Source organism: Dysidea avara, chromosome 13 (genome assembly GCF_963678975.1).
Source record: "Dysidea avara chromosome 13, odDysAvar1.4, whole genome shotgun sequence".
Lineage (NCBI taxonomy): Eukaryota > Metazoa > Porifera > Demospongiae > Dictyoceratida > Dysideidae > Dysidea > Dysidea avara.
In genome coordinates, this window is record NC_089284.1 from 15,722,085 (window position 1) to 15,744,353 (window position 22,269).

Genomic DNA, 22,269 nt, shown 5'->3' on the forward strand with positions numbered 1-22,269 from the left:
CGTTTGGTCGGTGAGACACTAAGTGGTCTCTTCTTTCTTGCTTTCTTATCAGGGGGTGCTGAAGTACCACTGACATTGGCTGAAGCGGTATCGTTGTCAACATCAGACATTCTCAGTCAAGATCTTCAAATGAAGAACATAAAATCACCGGTCACAAAACTTATCCTTGCCTTTTAGAGTACCGTTACTGCGTTAGTAGATGTTTAGTGCCACCCGGTACCACAGCGTTAGACGGATTAGCTAATGCACCAAGTTACCATAACTCCAGCATATGTCGTCGTCATGAATTACAGAAGAACGAGAGTATGGCGAACGTGTCTGGGAGGTGGAACAGGCTTACCCCTTTAGTATTTTCCACAACCGGCGGAATGGGAAGAGAAGCACTAACTCCGGCATTCTACTGATCGTCGTCTGGCCGACATGCTTTCTTGCCACAGCTCAACATCTTATAGTGGCACTCTGGCGTGGATTCGCTGCACTTTGTCCTTTTCATTGCTTCGTTCTTATCTACTACAATGTGCATCCGGGGAACGCGATCCATCCTTCATCGTTCCAACAATGCTTCCCCGGAGATGGGCCATATTGCTGGCCCTAGGGACTTTTAGTTGTCCCCCTTTCAGTTGTCCAGCACAGTTGCTCCTTGGTGCTGAGGGTGGTACTAGGCAAGGGCAGTACATCTAGCTAGCCCGTGGAAAAAAAAGAAATAATAATAATAAAAAAAAAAATTAGAATTGAAAGCTAATATTAAGAATAAATTGTAGTGATTGTACTTAGCTATAATTAATACATTGGTAAGGTAGATGATTCCACACAACTTTGCTCTGAGGTGGATTTTTCTCGGCGGTCTGAAAAACGGGTATGGCGACTCTTCATATACTTCTTGAATGGTCTTCCCTTTCAGTTTTATAGACGTTTAACAACTTTATTAAAACAACGCTGAAGGCCTCTTAGGCTACTAGAGGTAGCCTCCTTAAAAGGGGGGCGTTACCCGTACTTACGCGAACGAAAATGAAGGGCAGCCTCGAGGCTTTCTCTATACAATTCGCACGAGAAAACACTATAGATACACTATAAAACAGTTGAGAAGATACTTCTGTGCGTAATTTGCGGTTTATTATAGTTACGCTTCCTTAGCAGTGCATAGCAACGTAATTACCTAATTACAAAATAATTCATAGACATAGAGAGAGAAAAGCCATCATTAATAATTGATGAGTAAACACGCATGACTGGTTACAAACAAATGATATACTACAAGAGAATGTGTCCTCGGACAACATGCGACCACATGTCTGACCAACAGTGGACAGCAGAGGGCATGGCAAGGAAAAAAAATTAAATTACAAAACTAAAGTTACAGCTTATATACAGAATTAAAAGCAGTCCGGGTTGATTGTCCATTCTTTAGAGTTCCTACCATAAAATATTCTCTGCGAAGCAGAAATTGAGGCACTGGCCATCCGGCTTGAACAAAAGATTTCTAGCACTTCCTTTGGAAAATAGGGGTAGCTACTTGCTGGGTAAAATTTATCACATCTTTGATTGCAACAATAGAATTAGGTTGAAAATGGCCCAAAACTCTGACTTCCACAGTTCTGTAGCAGTGAGGAATCTTCAAACGATCCAATTCAGCCAAAATCTGTACATACTCAGGTTTACACAATTTATGGCTGCGTGCAGATTCCATATGTTGTATTGAGTCCAATGGGCACGTAAGCTCTATAATGCCCATTGATGCAGAGTGTCTGTTATAGATAACAACATCAGGTCTGTAAGGAGTGACTAAAACATTGGAGGGGATGGTTTCTGGAGGAGCGTCATTAAAGTGAAATCCTTGCAGGTCTGCATAGACACTGACTATCTGGCAATCCGAAAAGAGAGTAGTTAACTGAGAAACTAAAGTGAACAGTACTTGATTATGTCTATAGGTGTACCTTTGTTGGGATAGTGCTACTGGGCAACCACCTAAAATATTAGCAGTAGTTGGCCGATTAGAATCACAAAGGGTACACTTGGCACCACACTGTATGTGCCAGTGACGCAGGTTAACAGCAGTAGGCAGAGTATCCGAGGATGCTCTCAACAAGAAAGAAAGTTGCCCAGGGTGAAATACAGTCATTAACTTATTCCATGTTCTACAGCTAGTTTTTAACCTAGCAGAATCCAAAAATTTGCATTGCACAGTGAGTTGATTGAGATGAACTTCACTGTCAGATGTAATTTTACTGGATAATTGATCATTAGCTTCCTTGTAAAGAGACCGTGCTGATGGCATATTGGACACTTGGCTTTGGGAAGCTGACAATATAGAATAATCTTGATTCTGGAACTGCAGAAAATCATTGCCAAGATGGAGATGTAAGCCCAATTCCTGCAGCCGAGGATCAGATGATACACAGATACAGGAAAGCAAACTAAGTTTTGCCTCTCTTGACACGTGAGAAACACTGGGGCAACAAATTCCCGGATAGTATAGGATCACCTGAGTAGCATTCCTTGGAAGCTGTAGCCATTTCTTAAGATAACGAGTGACCATAGATTCAAGTTGTTTAATAGTATGGTTAGTAATTGCATCAACACATAGATGGAATCTTAACAGGGATAAGATGTAGTTCCTGTAAATCCAGAGCTTATACTCTCCCCTAATAGGAAGAGAATCAGTAGCTGTTAGTAAATCAGTCAGAAGAGAAGTCATTTTCTTGTTTGCAATAGATTTGATAGCTGACAAAGACACATCAATTAGTTTTCCCAGAAATTATGAAATACGCTAAATTACAGTATTTACAAATCTAGTTGAATCAATAGTTGGCATTCCAGCCCAATTGTTAAATTTTGGAAAAATGGACTTTTTGTATGCTCAATAGATAGAGTATCGATTGCCAATCTCAGAAATATATAGTTTGTTGGGTTGGAATTAGCTACTTTGGCATGCACAGACCTTAAAAACTGAAAAAAGGTACATTTTTTCTCCATGGCTCCCCAAACATTTTAAAGGGGAAAATGGCACAATTGAATTAAGAAGCCATCTAGCTAGCAACCTGGACTGTCTTGAAACTGCAGTTGCTTCAAGCTGCAAGTTTGTACAAGTAATGAGAATAACTTGAGGTCTCATCGGATCTCAGTGATCTTTGTATGCTTTGTGGCGAGCAAATATGTTTCGCCTATTGCACACTTCTCAATACAATGGTGTATACCCATATGCAAGTAGCTATCTCAAGTAAGTAAAAACATCAAGTTAACAACTTATAAAGGTAAACAACTAAAGTGGAGGTGTCACAATGATGTAACAATACCTAAGGTGGAGTTGTGGTTTCGATTAGGGCATTGTTATGAGGACTTTGAAGTGGTTTATACTTTTGAGCTGATGACACAGCCATCAGAAAATTGCTGAGGAGCTGAAAATCGCTAACCCAAGCAAAGTAACTACGCTCTTTAAAGTAAGCACCAGTGACTACCTTCCACCTGACAGTACGTTTTTAAAAGTTTTAAAGTATTCTACATACATTACAAACCTTGAAAAGAATACAAAACAACACAAAACTTACTTATATGCAGTGCAAACGATAAAACTAAGATTTTCATCATGATCAGTGTGTGGACAAACCCCGTAGTAATTTTCATCCTCATTGGAGCTCAGATGACAGAGCAATCCTAAGTTAAACGCGGATTGTTATTTTGTGCCAGGGTTCTATTGGGGGAATTTCTTTACTAAAAATCTCGGATACTGGAATGCCTAACAATAGCATGAATATAAAGTTAGAAGATAGTATTAATTGCATGGGCGCCTGATTTTTAGAAGTAGCATAACATCAACTTGTTTTCATTGGATGTATATAATCAGCATTATACGCTGCTGTGGCATGGAGCCACATGGGCGAGCGGTTGCTTGCCATTGTAGGAGCGTGTTTGATGACACTGAAGTATGACTTGAGCACAACTGATAAAAGCACAAGGGTACAACACATTTATACAGAACAGGTTACTAAGCAACACAATACTAAAATGACCTAAAGTGATGTGTGCGCTGAATTCATGTAATGACGTTGAATGACTTCCTGCTTGGGTGATTTCTTGATGTAGGGTTGTCTAGCAGTTGCTAGGCTTCCATTACGTGTTGTGTAGTTATGCAGGAGTTGATCAGATGGTGCTGCTACACTGCCTTTCCAATTATCATAAACATAATTGGAAGGTTGTAAAACAATATCACTACCCTGCCAGAACCTGAGTACTGAAAGGTTGTTGTCACTTGCCAAATAAATTACTTAACAGAAAACATATTAATATATATATATATATATATACATTGCAGAAATGTATTATTATGTAGCTTAATTTAAATCAGTGATTTGATTGTGTGCACATATATGCCATCCAGTGTGACAGAGTCTGTATAGCACTTTGTCCTTATATTGAAAAGGAAGAACAGCCATGTGGCCGTCTGAAGTAAATCATAATTAAGTATTCTATGCCTAATTTTATTGTCCTATACATCACCACCAGTAGCAATGGAGTATAATTTATAGACTGATAATTTATAACAATAATTATAAACTAAAGTGTACATTCAAAGGTGGGTGATTCTCCATTATGATAGGTGACTCTCCATTAGCAGTGTAATTATATTACATCATAGGTATAAAGGTCCATTTAGCAGCGTAATATTACATCACAGTTAAGTGAGCAATATGTGGGTGATCAGTTAATGGTCTACCATTAGCATTGTAAGATTACATCACAACTCGTGGGTATAAAAGTGACATTGTGGTAGCATAAATATAATAAAGTTTGATATTAGCTAAATGTGCTAACTGCTCTCAATTTGGTTCATAAACAGCATCTTTCTTCTTCAAAATTAACCATGAAGGATCTAATTGGACATTACTCTACTGATCACAAGCTCAGTAAAGTATTGAATATTGACAACATAGGTCACCTGGTCGTATTTCATTCAGTAAAAATGGCACATGGGCAGTAACTGACAGCTCCAAACACTGTGTCCACTTGTTCAATTCTGAAGATCAACTGGTTAAAACATTTGGTACCATTGGTAGTGCAAATGGAGAATTTAACAATCCTAAAGGAGTAGTGTTTGATGGTGATGATCACTTGTATGTGGTGGATGGTAGCAACCACAGGGTACAAAAGTTTGACACCACTGGCAATTATCTACTCCAGTTTGGCAGTAAATCTGACAATGGAGAATTGAACAATCCAACTGGTATTGCGATCCACAATGATAAGGTCTATGTTGCTGACTCTGGTAACTCCATCATTTCAGTATTTAGACTTGATGGTGAATATTGCTTCTCATTTGGATCAGAAGAATTTGCTGGTCTACTAGATGTCACTATTAACACAGATGATCATGTGTTGGTCTCCACTTGGAGCAATGAAGGTGTCCACAAGTTCACACTGGATGGTCAGTGTATTGGGAAGTTTGGCACAAGAGGATACTACAAAGCTCCCTTGAGCTATCCATACAGCCTCGCTACTGATTCCAATGGGTACACTCTTGTGGCCGAGTATTATAATCATCGAGTATCAGTGTTTGACAAGGAAGGTGCTTTTGTGAGTAGCTTTGGATCAAAGGGATCTAGTGCAGGACAGTTCAGTTATATAGAAGGAATAGCTTTGAGTTCTGATGGAAATATTTATGTCAGTGACAATGGCAACCACAGGATCCAAGTATATACATGAAACTATAACTATACCGTTCTCCACTATTTACTCTTGACTGTATACAACTATATGAACTACTTCATACAATCACCATGTTTCTTATCAAGTGTCACTATATGTATTATATTCTAACTTGTAACTTTAGGTATAAGTATTTGTGTTATCTGGTACGTCTTGATTCACAACTTATGAAATCATGACATCCTGTTTAATCAACGTAGAAGACTTGGTACATGACGTGTAGATGGTAGTACATGTACAATGGCTATTATTAGTATACGACAACTGGTGCATATAGCATTACACTTTCCACCAACAGATGGTGTGTAGAAAGAAATTTCAATAAAGCATGTATGCATGGTTCGTTGTCAGCATATTAAAAGCAACAAATACATCACTTGCAGTGTGTCTTACATATTCCCTCCCTCAACCTTCGGTAGTAACCATGCATTAGTAATGACTTTCAATTGAGATCAGTACATACCTGCTACGCTTTAGACATGAGCATAAATTACCTGTTATGAGTCAAGCCGTCAAGCTCAAGATGAAAAATCATTCAATGCTTTTGTGGAAGAACGCTTACATGCAGACAATTTTACTAGCTGTCTACAATACATTCTTTGTGTGCATACACCTTGAACATGTATAAAGTCAACCTCAACCAAATATCAGTATAAACATTGTGTGTACACTATAAGTATTAGTATCATCAGCTAAATTATATTAGTGGTGGTATTATCACTCCCTACCACTATTATACTACACATTGACACAGATTACCAAGTCAGTATATAAAAATATTCAATGGTCATATATGTCTATGTGAATATAAAATATTCCATTCAATTCGTACTAACTAGATGAATGCCACTAGTTATGTCATAATAAACATTTCCTTGTCTGAAGAATGGTTCACATTTGTCCTGCCATGCAATGGGATTGAAATCAGGAAAGAAAAATTGAGATTCCTTTAAAAACGATTCTTCACCATCTACCATCATAAGAAGGTTTTTAAACAGAGTAAGTTATATAGTTCAACATACCAGAACCATGGACTGAGTTTCTTGTGTCAGTAAGACCAAAGTTACTTCTAATGGAGTCTGGAGCAATCATCTTTGCTCTAACAGAAACATAACACGTTTAGTTATTAGAAATGTTGGGAGAAATGACAATATGTATAGGACACACATGCCACAATTTGAGACTTGCAAACATCTCTTTGATCACTTATAGCCAGCATAAGAAACAACACCCTCTGTCTCTTAAAATTACATAGAAGCTGTTATATTCTGTCATCTTCAATTATCATTTTCTATAGCAATACATTATGGCAATATGGTACACTACTCAGGGGCGGATCCAGGACCTGGCAAGGGGAGGGGCACAAACAGGCAAGTTGTAGGTGGTTAGGGAAGCCAGATCCTCTTGTTAGTTGCTGCATTTTTGAAGCAGCAAATAATACACCTCTTAGTAGTATTTAACTGTTGATTTTTACCATTTTGGCATTTGCAGATGGCTGTGAAGTCTTTAAAGGCTCTGAATGTCTTAAACAACAGCAACCCGATAATTATTTTTAGAGGCCCTTAGTACGCATGAAGGTGCTGGGTGACAATTTCATAGCTAGTTTGGCTTTGGTTCACTTTAGTTTCAGGTGAATTCATAATAAATGTTAGTAAAATGTGCATATTCTCGTGAGTTTTATAAGCTGATCTTGGCCTAGCATAAAGTTATGTATTTTAATCAGAAGTATGGCTCCTCCAGGTGAGGGGGGGGGGGGCATTTGCCCCAAATGCCCCATCCTGGATCTGCCATTGCTACTATACAGGGGATCTATATATGAGCAAATCCCCATGGAAACGTTACGGTAGGTTGCAATCACTCATTCTATTGGTTCATTGTCTGGCATACATACATGTAGACACTAATCTAAGTGCTAATTAACTAGGCAGGCATGAAGTTGAATTTACATAGAAACAGTTACAAGTCAGTGTATAGTTACATAGTAACCATGTTGTTGTTGTTGTTGTACCTTCCAGTAGTCATGTATTCTAATCCAGGATTACAACTTGTAAGTGGATCAATACTACGGATCTGGCAGAACCACTGACATGATTAGTAATCTGGATGGAGTCTGGGTCACAGAGCTGAATGCTGAGACTTAGATTGATTTTAGTGCTGTGAACCAGTATGTAAAAAAAACCTGGTGTGTTGTCTAGGTCAGCCAATTACTGGTCCTTAACCCTTTAAACTGGTTTGCCCATCCACTTGGTAAACCATAAATTACCCCTGCTGACAAGTGTTAATGTCACAATATAACATCTCAAAGTACTTGTAAATATGTGATTGTAAGGCTGTACAAAGTTGATTATATGTTTCTGGTCCCCAAAGGTGACCAGGCTTTTTTTTTTTTTTTTGCAATATTTTGATTGTCTGTAGACATATGGTAGTCACGCCCATTCATCAGTGTGTAGGTATGCACGAATCCACGCCCACTTATGTAAATTACTGTCTAGACATATGGTAGCCACGCCCATTCATCAGTCCTTAGGTATGCACGAATCCACGTCCATTATTGTTTGCAGGCTTATGTAGAGCCACGCCCACTGATCAGTTGTTATTGTATGAGTCATAATCTAGTACAAGTATAAGAAAAAAAAATAGGAATTTTAAATTAGAGTAGGGACAGTGTATAGTCAAGAGTTAATAATAAGAGAGTCCTCTCTATATTATTAACTCTTGGTATAGTGCTGCAATAAAAAGTACTGAAACAAGCTGGATCAGATCGGTTTAACATTGTTACTAAATAAACTATATTTATTGACTTACACATTGCTATATGGTTTGCCATGAGTTGCCCTCTCTGATCAATATCAACAGCAAGTCACGTATGCATGTGTTTTTGGTGCACATGTATTCGAATAGTTTGATGCAATATACATTGGTATGGAAGTCGTACTGTAGTCTATTAACACTCAGCGGTAGAACCTTGACTGATGGCCATGGTAAAGAAGGATAAAAGGTAAGATAATAGTGCAAGCATTGTATGTTTATCAATATACCAAAGATTTTTTCTTAAGCGAACTAGAAACGTTTCCGCGAAAGAATTAGGGCAGTAGCTGTAGCCAGTTTTCCACTACGCTTGACTGAAGGCATCAGGCAGGTAGGTAGGCAGGCTGGCAGGCAGGCAGGCAGGCAGGCAGGCAGGCAGGCAGGCAGGCAGGCAGGCAGGCAGGCAGGCAGGCAGGCAGGCAGGCAGGCAGGCAGGCAGGCAGGCAGGCAGGCAGGCAGGCAGGCAGGCAGGCAGGCAGGCAGGCAGGCAGGCAGGCAGGCAGGCAGGCAGGCAGGTAGGCAGGCAGGCAGGCAGTAGAAAATTCCGTTGAATAATTAAAAAAAAAAAAATCCTGTAGCAACTTGACGGAAACGTTTTGGGTCGATCTGAAGACACTGTTGGGCTTGGTTTACCCAACCAATACTGTCATGTCATTGTAAGGAAAAATTGTGGCAGGTTTTTGGGTTATATTATATCACAGACTGCCCCCACACCTTCGATGTCCCTACTATACAGTACTATCGTACTGTATGATAGTATCAAACAGCAACAACTCCACACAAGTATAATCAACCAGTTAGCATTCGATGACTAACCTGCTTATCTTTGTTGGTCCCATTAGTTCCCTCCATTGGCTAACAGCATTGTATCCTGCTAATATCATTGGCTTCATTGGTCCACTAAAGCAACATAAACATCATCACCATGGTGATGTGTGTAACAAACAATTACCTGCTCATGTAGGTCACTAGTCTGTTATAAAAGAACTTGTCTGTAATGTAATAGCTAGGATGACATTATAACACAATTATACATGTATGCATGTTACATCAATAAAAGCAACTGGACATGTGTCAGATACCTGTGATAGCCTTTATACTGACACGTGTAGAAACAGGAGGTATTTTCACAGCTACACAAGCTGTATTTTGCAAACTCACAGTTATCCAATCCCAAAAGTCTCAGGCAATGATAAAAGTGCTCTGACAAGTTAAAGTGTTCAAATAATCTTGGAAACTTCATTAATAAATACACATCACTCTAATTAAACTGTTCTGGGGTTTACTGTATTCGGCTGTAGCTGTTGTTCAACTATCATGCAATATTTCAAAAACAGTCCCACAAAAATATGGATAACAGACAACATATATAGTACAGTATGTTGGGTAGCTGAAAGAAATGAGTAGTAAGGGTATAAGGCGTGATGTACGGATATGCCAGTACTAGTGTCAAGGGGTTTCCAATGCCCCGGCAAACCCCCAAAGTTGTGTATGAGAGTCCTAATATTTAAGAATTTCAAATACTTTAAGTATTTCATAAATTATTTTTAAAGAACATGTTAAAATTTTTATTAAGATGTTGTCACTTTAATTTGTACATGGAAGAAAAAGACAGATGACAGGAGCCACATCTGTTTACTTCAAATAGCTATTGTGCTACTCAGTCATTGTCAAAGCCAACTTTTAGTTGCCACAACAAGTCATTAATTATGAAAATAAGACTCCACTTGTGCCCATTGTGAATGAATAATGAAAACAAAAAAAAAAACACTTCTGTAGATTGTTAATGCATAGTAACCCTGTCCATAGGTCATATGCTGAAATGGTTAGCAGTTGCCAAGACAGACTGCTGTTCTTTCTATCACTGCATTGTGTCCCTCCCGTCTTTTTAAAAAAACTTAATCTTGTTAATGATCTAAAATTTCTAATTGGATTCTCAGCTAGTGTACGAGTCCCAGGTTGTTGGCAACCCCTCAACTAGTGTTAAACATTTCTTTGCTATCACAAGATGGATGGCTGCCACATGGCCCATGACCAACCTCCTTAAGCTCACGACGAATGCCCTTTATGCACAGATTTCAAGAATTGGTAATGCACCTATCATTCATAACCCCCAGTATGTGCTAAACAGCAGAAATTTACCAACAAAATATTCCTCAGGTGTGGGCACTGCATGTGAGGAAATTTGTACCTAGCGATGGTCTCATATTACTGAGTTTATTGGTAGTGGCAGCATTCCACCTGGGGACTTCTAGTGGGAAATTTGTTTAATGGAATTTTCATCCAGTTCGTATTGGGGGCGGCTCAATAATGATGGATGCATTAACACTAGGGGTGAACACAACTTTTACCACAATGTTCGTTGTAAAATGCTTCTGCTTCATGCCGTCTCAAGTGCACCAACTTCCTTCTAACAATGTAGAAGCCTTCCTTTAATATACGCTGCTCCACTAGCTGTATAATGGTACATGTGCAAGTATTTAATTGAATATAAAATCACTTTTAACCTGCAAATCACGCGATCTTGCAACCAGATCAGGCTTTAGCATGGCCACAGTTAACTGTAACGCATTGCCACCTTTCATCTTTTCAACATCTCAAAGTCACCTCGTGCTTGTATAGTCATAACTCGACTTCAAATTTAACCATAGCCCAATCAATGCGCACCTACATAATTCATTACCACAATCGAATGTAGTTTTTCCGCTGACTGTTCTATTAGGATACTCGACCCGACGTCCGGAAGTCATGAGTATGGTTTCTGATCACTAAGTGGTTAATTTGGTGATTACCTTACCTAAGGCCAGTGGGAGGCTCATCAGGTGACTTACATGCTTTATACTGACTGGCGGTGAAGCTTGATTGCTCAAGGACGAGGGATCTTCTCTTGCGTAAGTCACATAAACCATAAATGCATATAGATAGAGTAGAGGCTGGTATTATGGGACAGGGGGTAATATGGGTCACATAGCTTAAAACAAGTATACTGGGTTAAATCCTGCAGATTTAGCAGTAAAGAGATAGTACCTATTCAGATCGTCACATACAGTGATTATAAGTCAACCACAATTCTAATTAGGGGATAATATAGCTCCTAAAATTTGCTATATCATATTGAAAGACTGTCAATGATTGTCTTTGTACCACTCACTATGTTGTTAAGAGTACAAATATGTAAAGTACATTATGAAGTGAACTAATCTGCTTTGACTGTCTGCAGTGTCCCTGCTACCCTTTACATATAAAATTTGCCATAATCAAATATGAAATAGTCAACTTACAAGCACAGCGTCTCATAATACCCCCATATGTCTCATAATACACACACCAATGGTGTTCCAGAAAAATGATCATATAGACCACCAAATGGTATGAAAATTGTTGAAATTTTAGGATAATATAGTATATGGGTATACTTTTTCCTATTAGTGTTGTGAAATACCAGGGTTATAATTTTAGGTGATAGCAATGCTTTGAAGTTAAGTGTCTCATAACTACCACCACTACTCTACTCGAGTAGATAACTAACTAACTACTATAAGCTACTATTGAGCGTTATCCTTCTTCGTACGTAGGCACAGCCTAGTTGGGGTCGTTACTTTAAAAATGTAGACTAACTGGTTTTTTATTTATTCGCAACTATTACGCAAAAAGTCGTGATGCTAAGGCCACTCCAAATAAATTCTCTGTTTCCCGTTCACCGCCCGCATCTGGTTACTGTCAGCTCTAAAACTTCCATTATTCCGTATTCTTCCATTATTTTCCGGTTATTCTTGCATATTGACAGGTCCAGTAAAAGCCATCTCGAAACGGTGTCAGCAGTGCTGTCAAGTTGGCTCACACTTCACGTTTGTGTTATTTTTGCAGCTTAAAAAGGAAGGATCAAGCTTAAGCATGCTTTTATGCAGCTTTTTATGGTTGTACCAGGCAAATAATGGCTTGAAAAGCTGCCAATCTTATAATGAAATAATGGAAATGGACCGCCCGCCCGCATGCAAATATGCTTGAGTCCAGGACGGGAAACAGAGAATTTATTTGGAGTGGCCTAAATTATTAATTAACAAATACATTAGTTCACCATCAAATGAGACTCCACCTCAGACTCCGCCCTTGTAGGGATGTCAAACGGATTTTTAAAAGTGTGACAAATGCATGTTTTAGCCACAGCATCTTGTAGAGCTCGAAAAATGCTGCAAACTGATATAGCTATAGGTTTGCCATATTTGCTTTTGTATTAGCCAGTAATTGTTAAATAAACAAATAGACAGTTCTCCAGACTTCTCTGTTGAGCACCATTGGTAGCCATGGCACAAAACAAAAACAAGTGACATATGGATGATTATGTCACTTTGTATTCTCAATTGCATAGCATTGCCAGGAAACTAATACAGGCGTTCAAGTTGCATCTTGCACTGACTGAAAACCAACCTATCAATTAACTGGAATGCTGTTGTGCATGGCACTAGCCTGCTGTCATCATAAATAATATACGAACCACATAAATAATTTACATTTAAATAGCATAGATTATCTATGCTGTCATCTTCCATACATTTTCTTGTAACACAATTTCTTTCACCAGGCAAGGTCAATTTCAACCTCTGACAAAACCATTGCCTTAGGAAACTTATTTCAGTACTTCTTACATGAAGAAACACAAGCTGCCTGACTTTAATACATACAACAGTGTGAGGTAGACCTTCAAGTGACCTGCAGAAACAACCATTGGAACGTCTGATACACATATCAAAAGAAATAACTTGTTTTGCTCTTTGTGTAGTTTAGTATGTAACAGGAGCACAATGCTGTCTAGCTGCATACATTTAACAACTATGTAAAGTTGCAACCATCATCTGAAATCCCTCCTAATATGCACCCAACTGCTAACTAACTCCTAATTAATTCACTCATGTTCAGCCAAGACTGAAGAGAAGTGCTGAAACACCTTATTTACACACATACAAAAAAAAATTTATGACACCCTGTCGCAAAGTAGGTCATAATCAAGGTGATGCGCCATTTCTGTATTTGGTCATGCCACTTCATACACATGCCATACCAGTAGATTTTAGAGGCGCGTCACCTGTACAGGGTGCATGGCACTCATTTCATGATCAGTGGCATAGCCAAGAATGGGGAATATGGGCATTTACTGTTCCTTGCCCTACCATCATCAACTTGAGCTAGTAGGGGAAGTTCCTTCGAAAGTCCTCCAGTAGCACACATGAACACTTGTAAATGTATTTCGGTACTCTTATGGATCGTGTGTTTTGTAACCTTGTGTCCTTTGACCAACTTTGTCCGAAGATGCCGGTGGGAGTACACAATTAAAATATTGGGCCTTGAGGAATCCACTGCACCGGTCTGTCTGATGATGTTGTCTCCTCTTCCAGTTTTCCATTTTAGGTATATAATTTAATAATGTGAATTGTTCATAGTAGCTTTTGTATGGAAGAATGGCTATGCCAAAATATTTGAGCTAAAAAAATTGTCCATGCAGTTAACCAAATCCTGGCTTTAATTTCAAAGGGAAAATTTTAAAACTATTCTCTGAGGCATATGCATACCCCAGCAGATTGTTGGCATGCTCTGCATGTGAAAAGCACACTAATGTGTACCTCCTCCTATCCTCAGGTCCCCGCCATCAGAAAACGTCTTGGCTACATGCACCAATCCTCCCTTCTAAAAGTTGTTTCCTCTGCCTCTGTAATGGTACTCAAACACACCAGTACAATCTACTAACATACCAAAAGAGGTAATCATATTGTGAGATAAATCATGCGCATTAACATAACAATGGTGATACAGTACATAAGCAATTAATATTGATTTCACATTGCAACAGTTTTTGTGATATTAATGATAATCCTTCACTCCCCTATACCTCTGTTTGGACCACTGTTAGAACTTTTTAACACCTAGTAAAGGCACTACCAGCTCACCTACGAGTGCATTGTGATATTGCATCAAGTACAACCAATATGTGATGTATATGTGTGGACATGTCACATGTGTAGTATGTATAGTGTTTGCACATTGTGTGTGTGTGTGTGCGTGCGTGTGCGCGTGCTTGTATATGATGTATGCATGTGTCTACTCTAATAGAACAGTCAGGCAATAAAATACTCTAATAGAACAGTCATCAAACAATGTAGCAGAAAATGTTAAATTTCTGTCTGAAAACACTCCCAGATGTAATTTCAGAGTTGCTATATCAATTTTTTTTCAAATTTGGTATCCTCTCAGACAACCTAGAAAAGCATGCTCTGCAAATAGCTAAGTGTTTTGCACACATCTTAGTGGTAACCCTGACTGTAGCCATTACTTGGTCTGACTAGTAAATTGCAGTTTCTACCAGCCCTGGTTCTAATAACAGTTCACAACTACACCACTTTGTGTTTGGTTGCAACACCTCTACAATGCAGAATTCATCATACACCCCCATGGCTTAATCAATTGAGTCTGTAAATTATATACTGATAAAAATTAGTGATATCCCCCAAAAAACACCTTTGCTGTAAAAAAACGGGCAATGTAAAGTGCATGACATTGTAAGCAGTCCTGCACCATAGGGCAAGTACCAGTGCTAGTCTCTGATAAAATGGAATCTAGTCTAAGAATCTCTGATAAAATGGAATCTCATATAAGGCTGATTATTTCTGTGTATTTCTTGTAAATTATCTCACGTGTTGTATTGCAATCAGTTTAGTCTTGTGAGCACTGTGCACACATTTTGGCACGTCTGTACAGGCAATAGCACAACTTTAACCTGCATTTCTGGCCTCATCAGTGATCCCATTAGCTCAGAAACCAGCCAAGTGCATAAAAGTGTTAATCTCAATTTAGATGTTTGGAATCTGGAATCTAGGTTTGGAATCCAGAATCTTTCGGTGAGATTTGGAATCTTACACAATTTTTGTATCCTAGGCCGCACATATTTCCCCTTAAAAGAATCATTAGCTATTTGATCAAAATATTGAGCATGTGCAGTTCAACTTTTAAGCTTGCTACACTCATACAGTATACAGCTAGCTTGTGCATTGTAGCCAACTCAAAGATTTGTGCAGTGAACTCCCTGTCATTAGCATTTGTAGATAAAAAGGTTAACCTTGAGTGAAACCAAGAGTAAATAATGGAGTGGAACTGATGACTATAGCTAGTTACTGAAGTGGACCAGAATATTGTGGTTATTACTGCTGTAGAGGATACCAAGTTATACTGCCAGTTAATTATGCAGAGAGATAAGGTATGACAATAAGCCTGGCTACTATATTGTGGCAAGCATTGGGTTAATGGTAATGGCCCACCCACCTGTGCTCTACATTTGGAGTTTTCTGATGAAAAGGAACAGAATTGTGAAAGTATCGATAGCTGCTACTCACCACTTTTCTGCTGTAGTTGCATTGAAATAATCACAAGCCACAGACTGTTTGAAATCATCATTTCAATTAAGTTGTTCCCATTCGTAAGCTTTGAAAAACTCAGAAAAGTATGTGGACTTCCTCATAGCTAGCTAGCTAGCTCTACCTGTCAAATTCCCTTCAATCTCTTTGTCAGGGGTTTCACGATTTCTTCTTACTCTACACAGCTCCCTCTGATCTTTCTTCTTGTTCCATTCATGACAAAATAAACTTCTAAACATGGAAGGCCAGTAGTTGACAGTGTGTATTTCATATGTGCAGGCTACAGCATGTATTTCCGTATACTGGCTGGTTCACCTTATGGCCATTTATGGTTGACTGTATAGTTTTGCTAGTGTGGGGCTTGCTCAGGCTCGCCTCAATTAAAGCATGTTCCACCTCCCAAATTTACAAGCACAGCGTTTAATCTTTTCATGTTTTCTGTAGGCAGCAGACAGTGAGAAGCACTTATTAGAATCAGGAAGATGATTGAATATCCTGAGCATTTCTCTGATTGACCACCCCATGACCAAAACTCATTCATCACCACATTCAGACAAGCACGATTCTGAGTGTTAGAAGTAGAGTGGGAGTACCCACTGACAGGTTGTAGCTCTGATTCAATTGACCTGACAACAAACTTCAGTCAATATTGAAACAGTCAGGTCCCTTACTCAGACCACCTTTTGAACAAGAGAGCACGTGGTCCGCAGAAAAAGGAGATCCACAAACACAAAGCGATGGTGCTCTAAGAAAGGCCAACCATAGTGTAGGGCAAGAGCATCTTGGAAAGCTAACTTATGCAAAGTGAATCTGTGCTCTTGCAAAGGAAGAGCAGTTAACCACTAGAAGTCTTCTTAACCAAAGCAAAGTCAACAGCACACTGTAAAGATAGTTCAAAATTCTCACAAAGACAACACAGAGGAGAATACCTCTCAGCCTTTGACTTGCAAATCGAAGATTTCCTACTCAATTGATCAGCAGAAAAAGCCTCGGCATAAGAAAAGACTGATTAGAAATGAAGTTGCAAAGAGGCTTACAGATATTGAACAAACTTACCATGATAAATGGAAGACGGTCAAGTGCACCCCAATGAGAGAAAAGCTTATGCATTGAGTCAGATGGCGGTGAGCAACCTGTTATGGTTAGAATGAAAACCTGGAAAATGATATCGTCAAGTGGCTGAATTAAGGTAAGAAGAATGCCAGGTATGGTATGACAAATGAACAGCCACCAACTAGATAGCCCAACATATATGTAAGATAGAAACTTTTCATAGATTAGCAAATATGGCAAGATTCAGAGGAAAAATTTTGTAGGTATAGGCAGTTATCAAAGCTAATCATATGCAGAACAGAGGAAAAGTTTTGGAGCTAAAGGGTGATCTACAAAATCTATGATTTTTTTTTTTCACATCTGCGGTACTCTTATTACTTTTACGCAAGGTAAACACACTACAGTTACATATTACTCCCAGAAAGAAGCAATTAATTGCAACGAGTTACATATTACACGTTACCCTGAAGAATATAACTATTTAAAAACTTTACAGTGCTGGAGCAGCACTGATGGTCCACTGGTATCCTGTACTAGTGGCCAGAAATTACACTTAATAAGTAATTACGTACTTAATTAGCTATACCCCACTAAGTACAAGTGAGAATTACAATGATTATAGCTACAGTGTGTTAAAGAAAGTCAAAGTTTGGAGTCCTTGGGTGCTTGCTGCAATTAACACAAGAACACAATAAGGAGTAAGTACATTTAATATCTGAGTTAAAGTTTGATAGGAATTGATTCCAAAGGTAAGTATGTAGTTTTTGCTTGATGGTAAGAGCATTAAGATCCAAATCAATGACAGGGAGGTGATTCCAAATTCTAGGCAGTCTGTTAAAATAGAAATTTTTAGTGGTGTTGTCTGAGGACCTGGTTTGGTTCAATTTATGATATGTGGCATGTCAAATGTTGCCAGTAGCAAATGGAGATGTATTTTGCGATGTCGAATCCTGGATGAGGTGATTTGTAACTCTTGATGAAGAACATAATATCACTTAAAACAAATGTATACAATAATGGTAGTAACTGTAATTGGAGAAGACGAGTCTTGTGGTCACTGGTGAAATCATTGAGTATAAACTTAGTTGCTTGGCATTGAACTTGTTCGAAAAGGTGTATGTGTTTGATGAGATGTGGATTCTATAGAACTGAGCAATACAATTGAGAGGGGACAAGGGATATATATATATATATAGTTGTTTCTTGCTGTTGATGGTGTTATGAGTCGAGAAAGTACACCTCAATAGACCTAATAACTTATAAGATTTGGCAATAATATGTTGATAATGTGGCTCCCAGGAAAGGTTGGAGGAAACTAAGATACCAAGATCACGATGAGTGTCAATAGGAGATAAATTAATATTATAGATTGTTTGTAGCTTGAGTTTAAGACTCATGTGTACACACTTGGATAAATTGATTGTAAAGTTCCAGTCAGAACTCCATTTGTATAGTGAATTGATATCTTTTTGCAGTTGGTCTGAGTCAAACAAGTTTCCTACAGTTTTGAAACATTTGGTACCATCAGCATTGTAGAAGAAACAGCACAGTCTGGAATGTCATTGATGTAGATGAGAAACAGTGAAGGGCCTAATATACTCCCTGGGGGAATTCCAGATAAAACTGGTAATAAGTGGGAATGTATGTTGTTGATTTTCACACATTGCTGGCGGTTTAATAAGTATGACTTAAACCAAAGCCATAAATTACCTGAGATACCCATTGATCTAAGTTTAAGTAGAAGTTTACTGTGTGGTACACTGTTGAAGGCCTTACGAAAGTCCAGATAAATTACATCTGTTTGATCTTTGGCATTGATGATGTGATTAAATAGGATTAGTAGTGTAGTGGTGATCTGTTGCTCAAGAAACCAAACTGGTGAGGTGATAGGTGGGTTGTGATGTGAGAGATAATCTTGTTATAGACCAGACGCTCCATCACCTTGGATATATTGCATAGTAGTGAGATTGGACAATATAGTTATTTACAAGAGGCTTAATGCCAGATTTGAAAATGGGTACTATGGAGTAAGTGTGCCAGTCTGTAGGTATAACGTGTTTTTGTAGACTAAGTGTGAAAAGACAATGTAAATGTTTGTACAATGATAAAGCACAAAGTTTTAGAATTTTGGGCCCTATGCTGTCAATTCCTGTGGATTTCTGAGGATCAAGGGAGTTGAGTGCCTCAAGTACTTCATCTTCGGATATAGACACAGAGACTAAGTGGTTATCTATGGAGGAGTCGATGGTATTGACATCATCTGGAAGGTCAAGTCTACTGGTAGTGAATACAGAATGGAAGTATTGGTTAAAAAGAGAGGCTTTGCTGAAATTATCCTATGTGCTTAAACTGTCCAGGTGGATTGTTGTAGGAATTAAATGGGAGTTGGTTAGGTTTCGTCAGGAGCTAATGAGCTGCCGAAGATGCCTTTGGCGGCTCATAAGCTCCTGGTTTCGTATGTATTGATAAATTTTAGAGTCATTGGTAGAAGCAAAGTTGTGTATAAGAGTGGATTCGTAAGCTGACTTCACTTGGATGAATTTGTTGTTGAGATTAGTTTCTGCTGTCTTGTTGTTTTCAGTGGGTGACTGAAGTTACTTTTTCCTTAAGGTTCTCACGCATTTGATATGATGTCTCAAAAGTTGGTGTGAACCATCTTGGTTGTTGATTTGGGCCGAGTTTAATCATGGGGACACATTGCTCTATAGAAGAAAGTGTAACAAATTTAATAGAGGTCCAAAAGTATTCGACATCACTGGAATGGTAATAATCTAAGAAGTCAGTACTACATAAGTACATATTAAGGTTTTCATAATCTCCTCTGGAGTAGTCGTAGATATAGAAAGGTTCTCTTCTTTGGTGATGATTCAAATTAATTTACTTAATTTGAAGAATATCATGTGGTGATCTGATTTGAGAGAGGAGGAAGATGTATCGTTGACTGAAATATTGTGAATTAGTTTGTCACAGTTACTGATTATTAAGTCCAATGTGTTTCCATGTATATGTGAATTAGCTGTGAAAAGTTGTACTTAAAGACCATGTCACAATATAGTGTAGAGAAATTAGAACCAGCACTTAAAGATGTCCAACAAATATCTGGCATATTAAAATCTCCAAGAATAACAACATTGTTATCAGATTGCATTATGTTAGAAAGAAAATTTAAAAAGTTTTGCTGATAAGTAGCAAAACTGTTTGGGGGATTGTGTACTAAATGCAGTGTAAGTGGATTGCGGGTGGTGATTTGGACAACAATTACTTCAATATTGTTAGGACCTGGAAGGATTTTATTAGAGATGGGTATGTCAATGGCTAGCATAACTCCACCTCCACGAGAAGTACGGTCTTTACGGTAGATAATGAAATTGTTGGGTAAATTTTTTTAATCAAAAATGTGATCACTGAGCCAGTTTCCAGTAATGGCAAAAACTTTAAATGACGATGCGTATGCAAAACTAATAAGTGAGGGTAATTTGTTAACAATGCTTCTAGGATTCCATAGGCACATGTTGATATCTAGTCAATTGGAGACAGAATTGAGATCCATTGGTTTGGAGGTAGGATCAGGGTTTGGTGTTGCAGTAGTTGTAGTTGTAGATCTGGCTTCTGGAGTTGTTAACAAGAACACTAACTTGTTTTCAAGTACCTTGGCAAAAACTGCATTATCTACAATGAGGGAATTACGGCAGATTTTGATTTGTTTACGACTGTATCCATTTTGTAGTAACTGCCATCGTTGCTTGAGTAATATCTGTTCACTAAATCGTTCCTGTTTTGTCATGTCGGGCTTTAACATAATAGATGACTGGAGGTCTCTTTTCTTTGATAGAATACTAAGGGCATCAAAGGAATGTAGGAATTTTACTAGATAGGCCTTTGGCGGTTTCTCAGGTATTTCCCAAGTTGAAAATGATCTTTGATGGCATTAGATTCAATGTTGTCATTGATATCGGAAAAAGTTTCTACCACCTTTGAAAGATCATTCTGGATACACTCAGATCTTGTTGTGTTGTTTGAGCTTTCCTCTATTTCATATATTATCACATTGAATTTTCTGTCAGCTGTGCTATATTCTGAGGTTGGCAGCAGCTGAGGCATAACTAGGTATCTGATTGAATGGAGTGTGTTGAGCATTCCCTTCTAGTCTTGTTACATTTTGTGTGAGTTGGCTATTATGTGTACTTAGATGTTCGCTGGCATTTTCAAGGGATTTTGAGATTCTTTCCTCAAGCTGCTACAGTTTGTTCTCTAGGAAATTATGTTTCTTCAATTTCATCAAAAACTTCAGTGCTAGTTAGACTTTTGGTTCACAACGAGAGCAAAAACACATAAACCACCTGTGGAGCTAGAAAGAGCTTTATACAGACTTTTAGACAAGCCGGCACAATCTCTATGTTCCCAATTAGAGCATCATTCATATTGTACACCATTTGACACAAAGATCCTCCTTCTGCTTGTTTAAAGCTATGGTGTCAGCAGTCGAGGCTTTCTTGTGAGGTGGCAAATCACCGTTACCTCTGTCTCGTTTCTCTGGCATGGCGGACTGCTTCACCAGTAGGTAGTGACATATAGTGACACAAATGACACATGAAAATCATGAGAAATGCTAATCCTGGGTCTTGGACTCTCCTTGGTAAGGAGAGGAAGACCCTAGCCACACTTTGTGTCATGCAATTTTTTAACTAGTAAATATTACATATTACATTTGTTCATTGCAAGTTTTCACACCCTTGCATGTAGCAGTCTCTGTAGAAGCTCTATCAGGAATATTTCTCAATTCTTTCTGGAGTTCCAGTGAAATCTTATTCCACAAAATAGATTCCAGGATCTCATCAGTTATACTTATGAGGTGCCATGCACTGGTAATCGCACATTGCATCCAGTTAGACTAACCCAGAGTGATGGTATTAAAGTTCTTGGTACCTCTGATAAGCCATGCATGGATCAAGTTGAACACTGTACTGTCCACAATAGATCTCCATTATCTTTGACCAAGAAGCCTTGTCCCCTTCCTTGACAGTGCATTGCCAAGTTTCTTTGGCAGGACCATGCAGTTAGAAACCATGAAAACCACTGAGCACGTTCCACCCACAATCATTGGTTGCTTCAGTAAAATTTAATGACCATATCTCAAAGTCATTATCACCTCAATTTGTCAACTCTGCTAGTAAGAGAACAAAATCCAGGAGAATCAAGGTCACACTTCCTACTCTGTCTACCAGATAGTTGAGCACTCTGTTGAGATGAACTGCATATGTATCACTGCTAGAACTAATATACCATCACTTTGGTGGGTATTTCT

At 38.5% G+C, this 22,269-nt stretch overlaps 3 protein-coding genes across 4 annotated transcripts in view; 2 read left to right on the forward strand and 1 right to left on the reverse strand.

Moving 5' to 3' along the window:
• The first annotated feature begins 2,350 nt into the window (after positions 1–2,350).
• LOC136242283 (tripartite motif-containing protein 2-like) lies at positions 2,351–5,697 on the forward strand. Its single transcript, XM_066033694.1, has 2 exons — positions 2,351–2,358; positions 4,929–5,697. The coding sequence occupies exons 1-2, from the start codon at positions 2,351–2,353 to the stop codon at positions 5,695–5,697; spliced, it is 777 nt and encodes a 258-aa protein (XP_065889766.1).
• A 770-nt stretch (positions 5,698–6,467) lies between these two features.
• On the reverse strand, positions 6,468–11,291 carry LOC136242098 (nucleoside diphosphate kinase 6-like). Its single transcript, XM_066033485.1, has 6 exons — positions 11,016–11,291; positions 10,860–10,962; positions 9,461–9,500; positions 9,325–9,408; positions 6,723–6,799; positions 6,468–6,670 (listed from the first exon to the last, which is right to left on the reverse strand). The coding sequence occupies exons 1-6, from the start codon at positions 11,091–11,093 to the stop codon at positions 6,522–6,524; spliced, it is 531 nt and encodes a 176-aa protein (XP_065889557.1). The 5' UTR covers positions 11,094–11,291; the 3' UTR covers positions 6,468–6,521.
• The window catches only part of LOC136242096 (uncharacterized), a 59,955-nt gene continuing 48,894 nt past the window's right edge, over positions 11,209–22,269 (forward strand). The window contains exons 1-2 of one of the 2 annotated variants that reach the window (XR_010694473.1): positions 11,209–11,399; positions 13,091–13,367. The gene's annotated coding sequence lies outside the window, so the exon portion shown is untranslated. Of the gene's footprint in view, positions 11,400–13,090; positions 13,368–22,269 lie in introns of those variants that run through there. The other variant, XR_010694474.1, reaches the window with a different exon arrangement.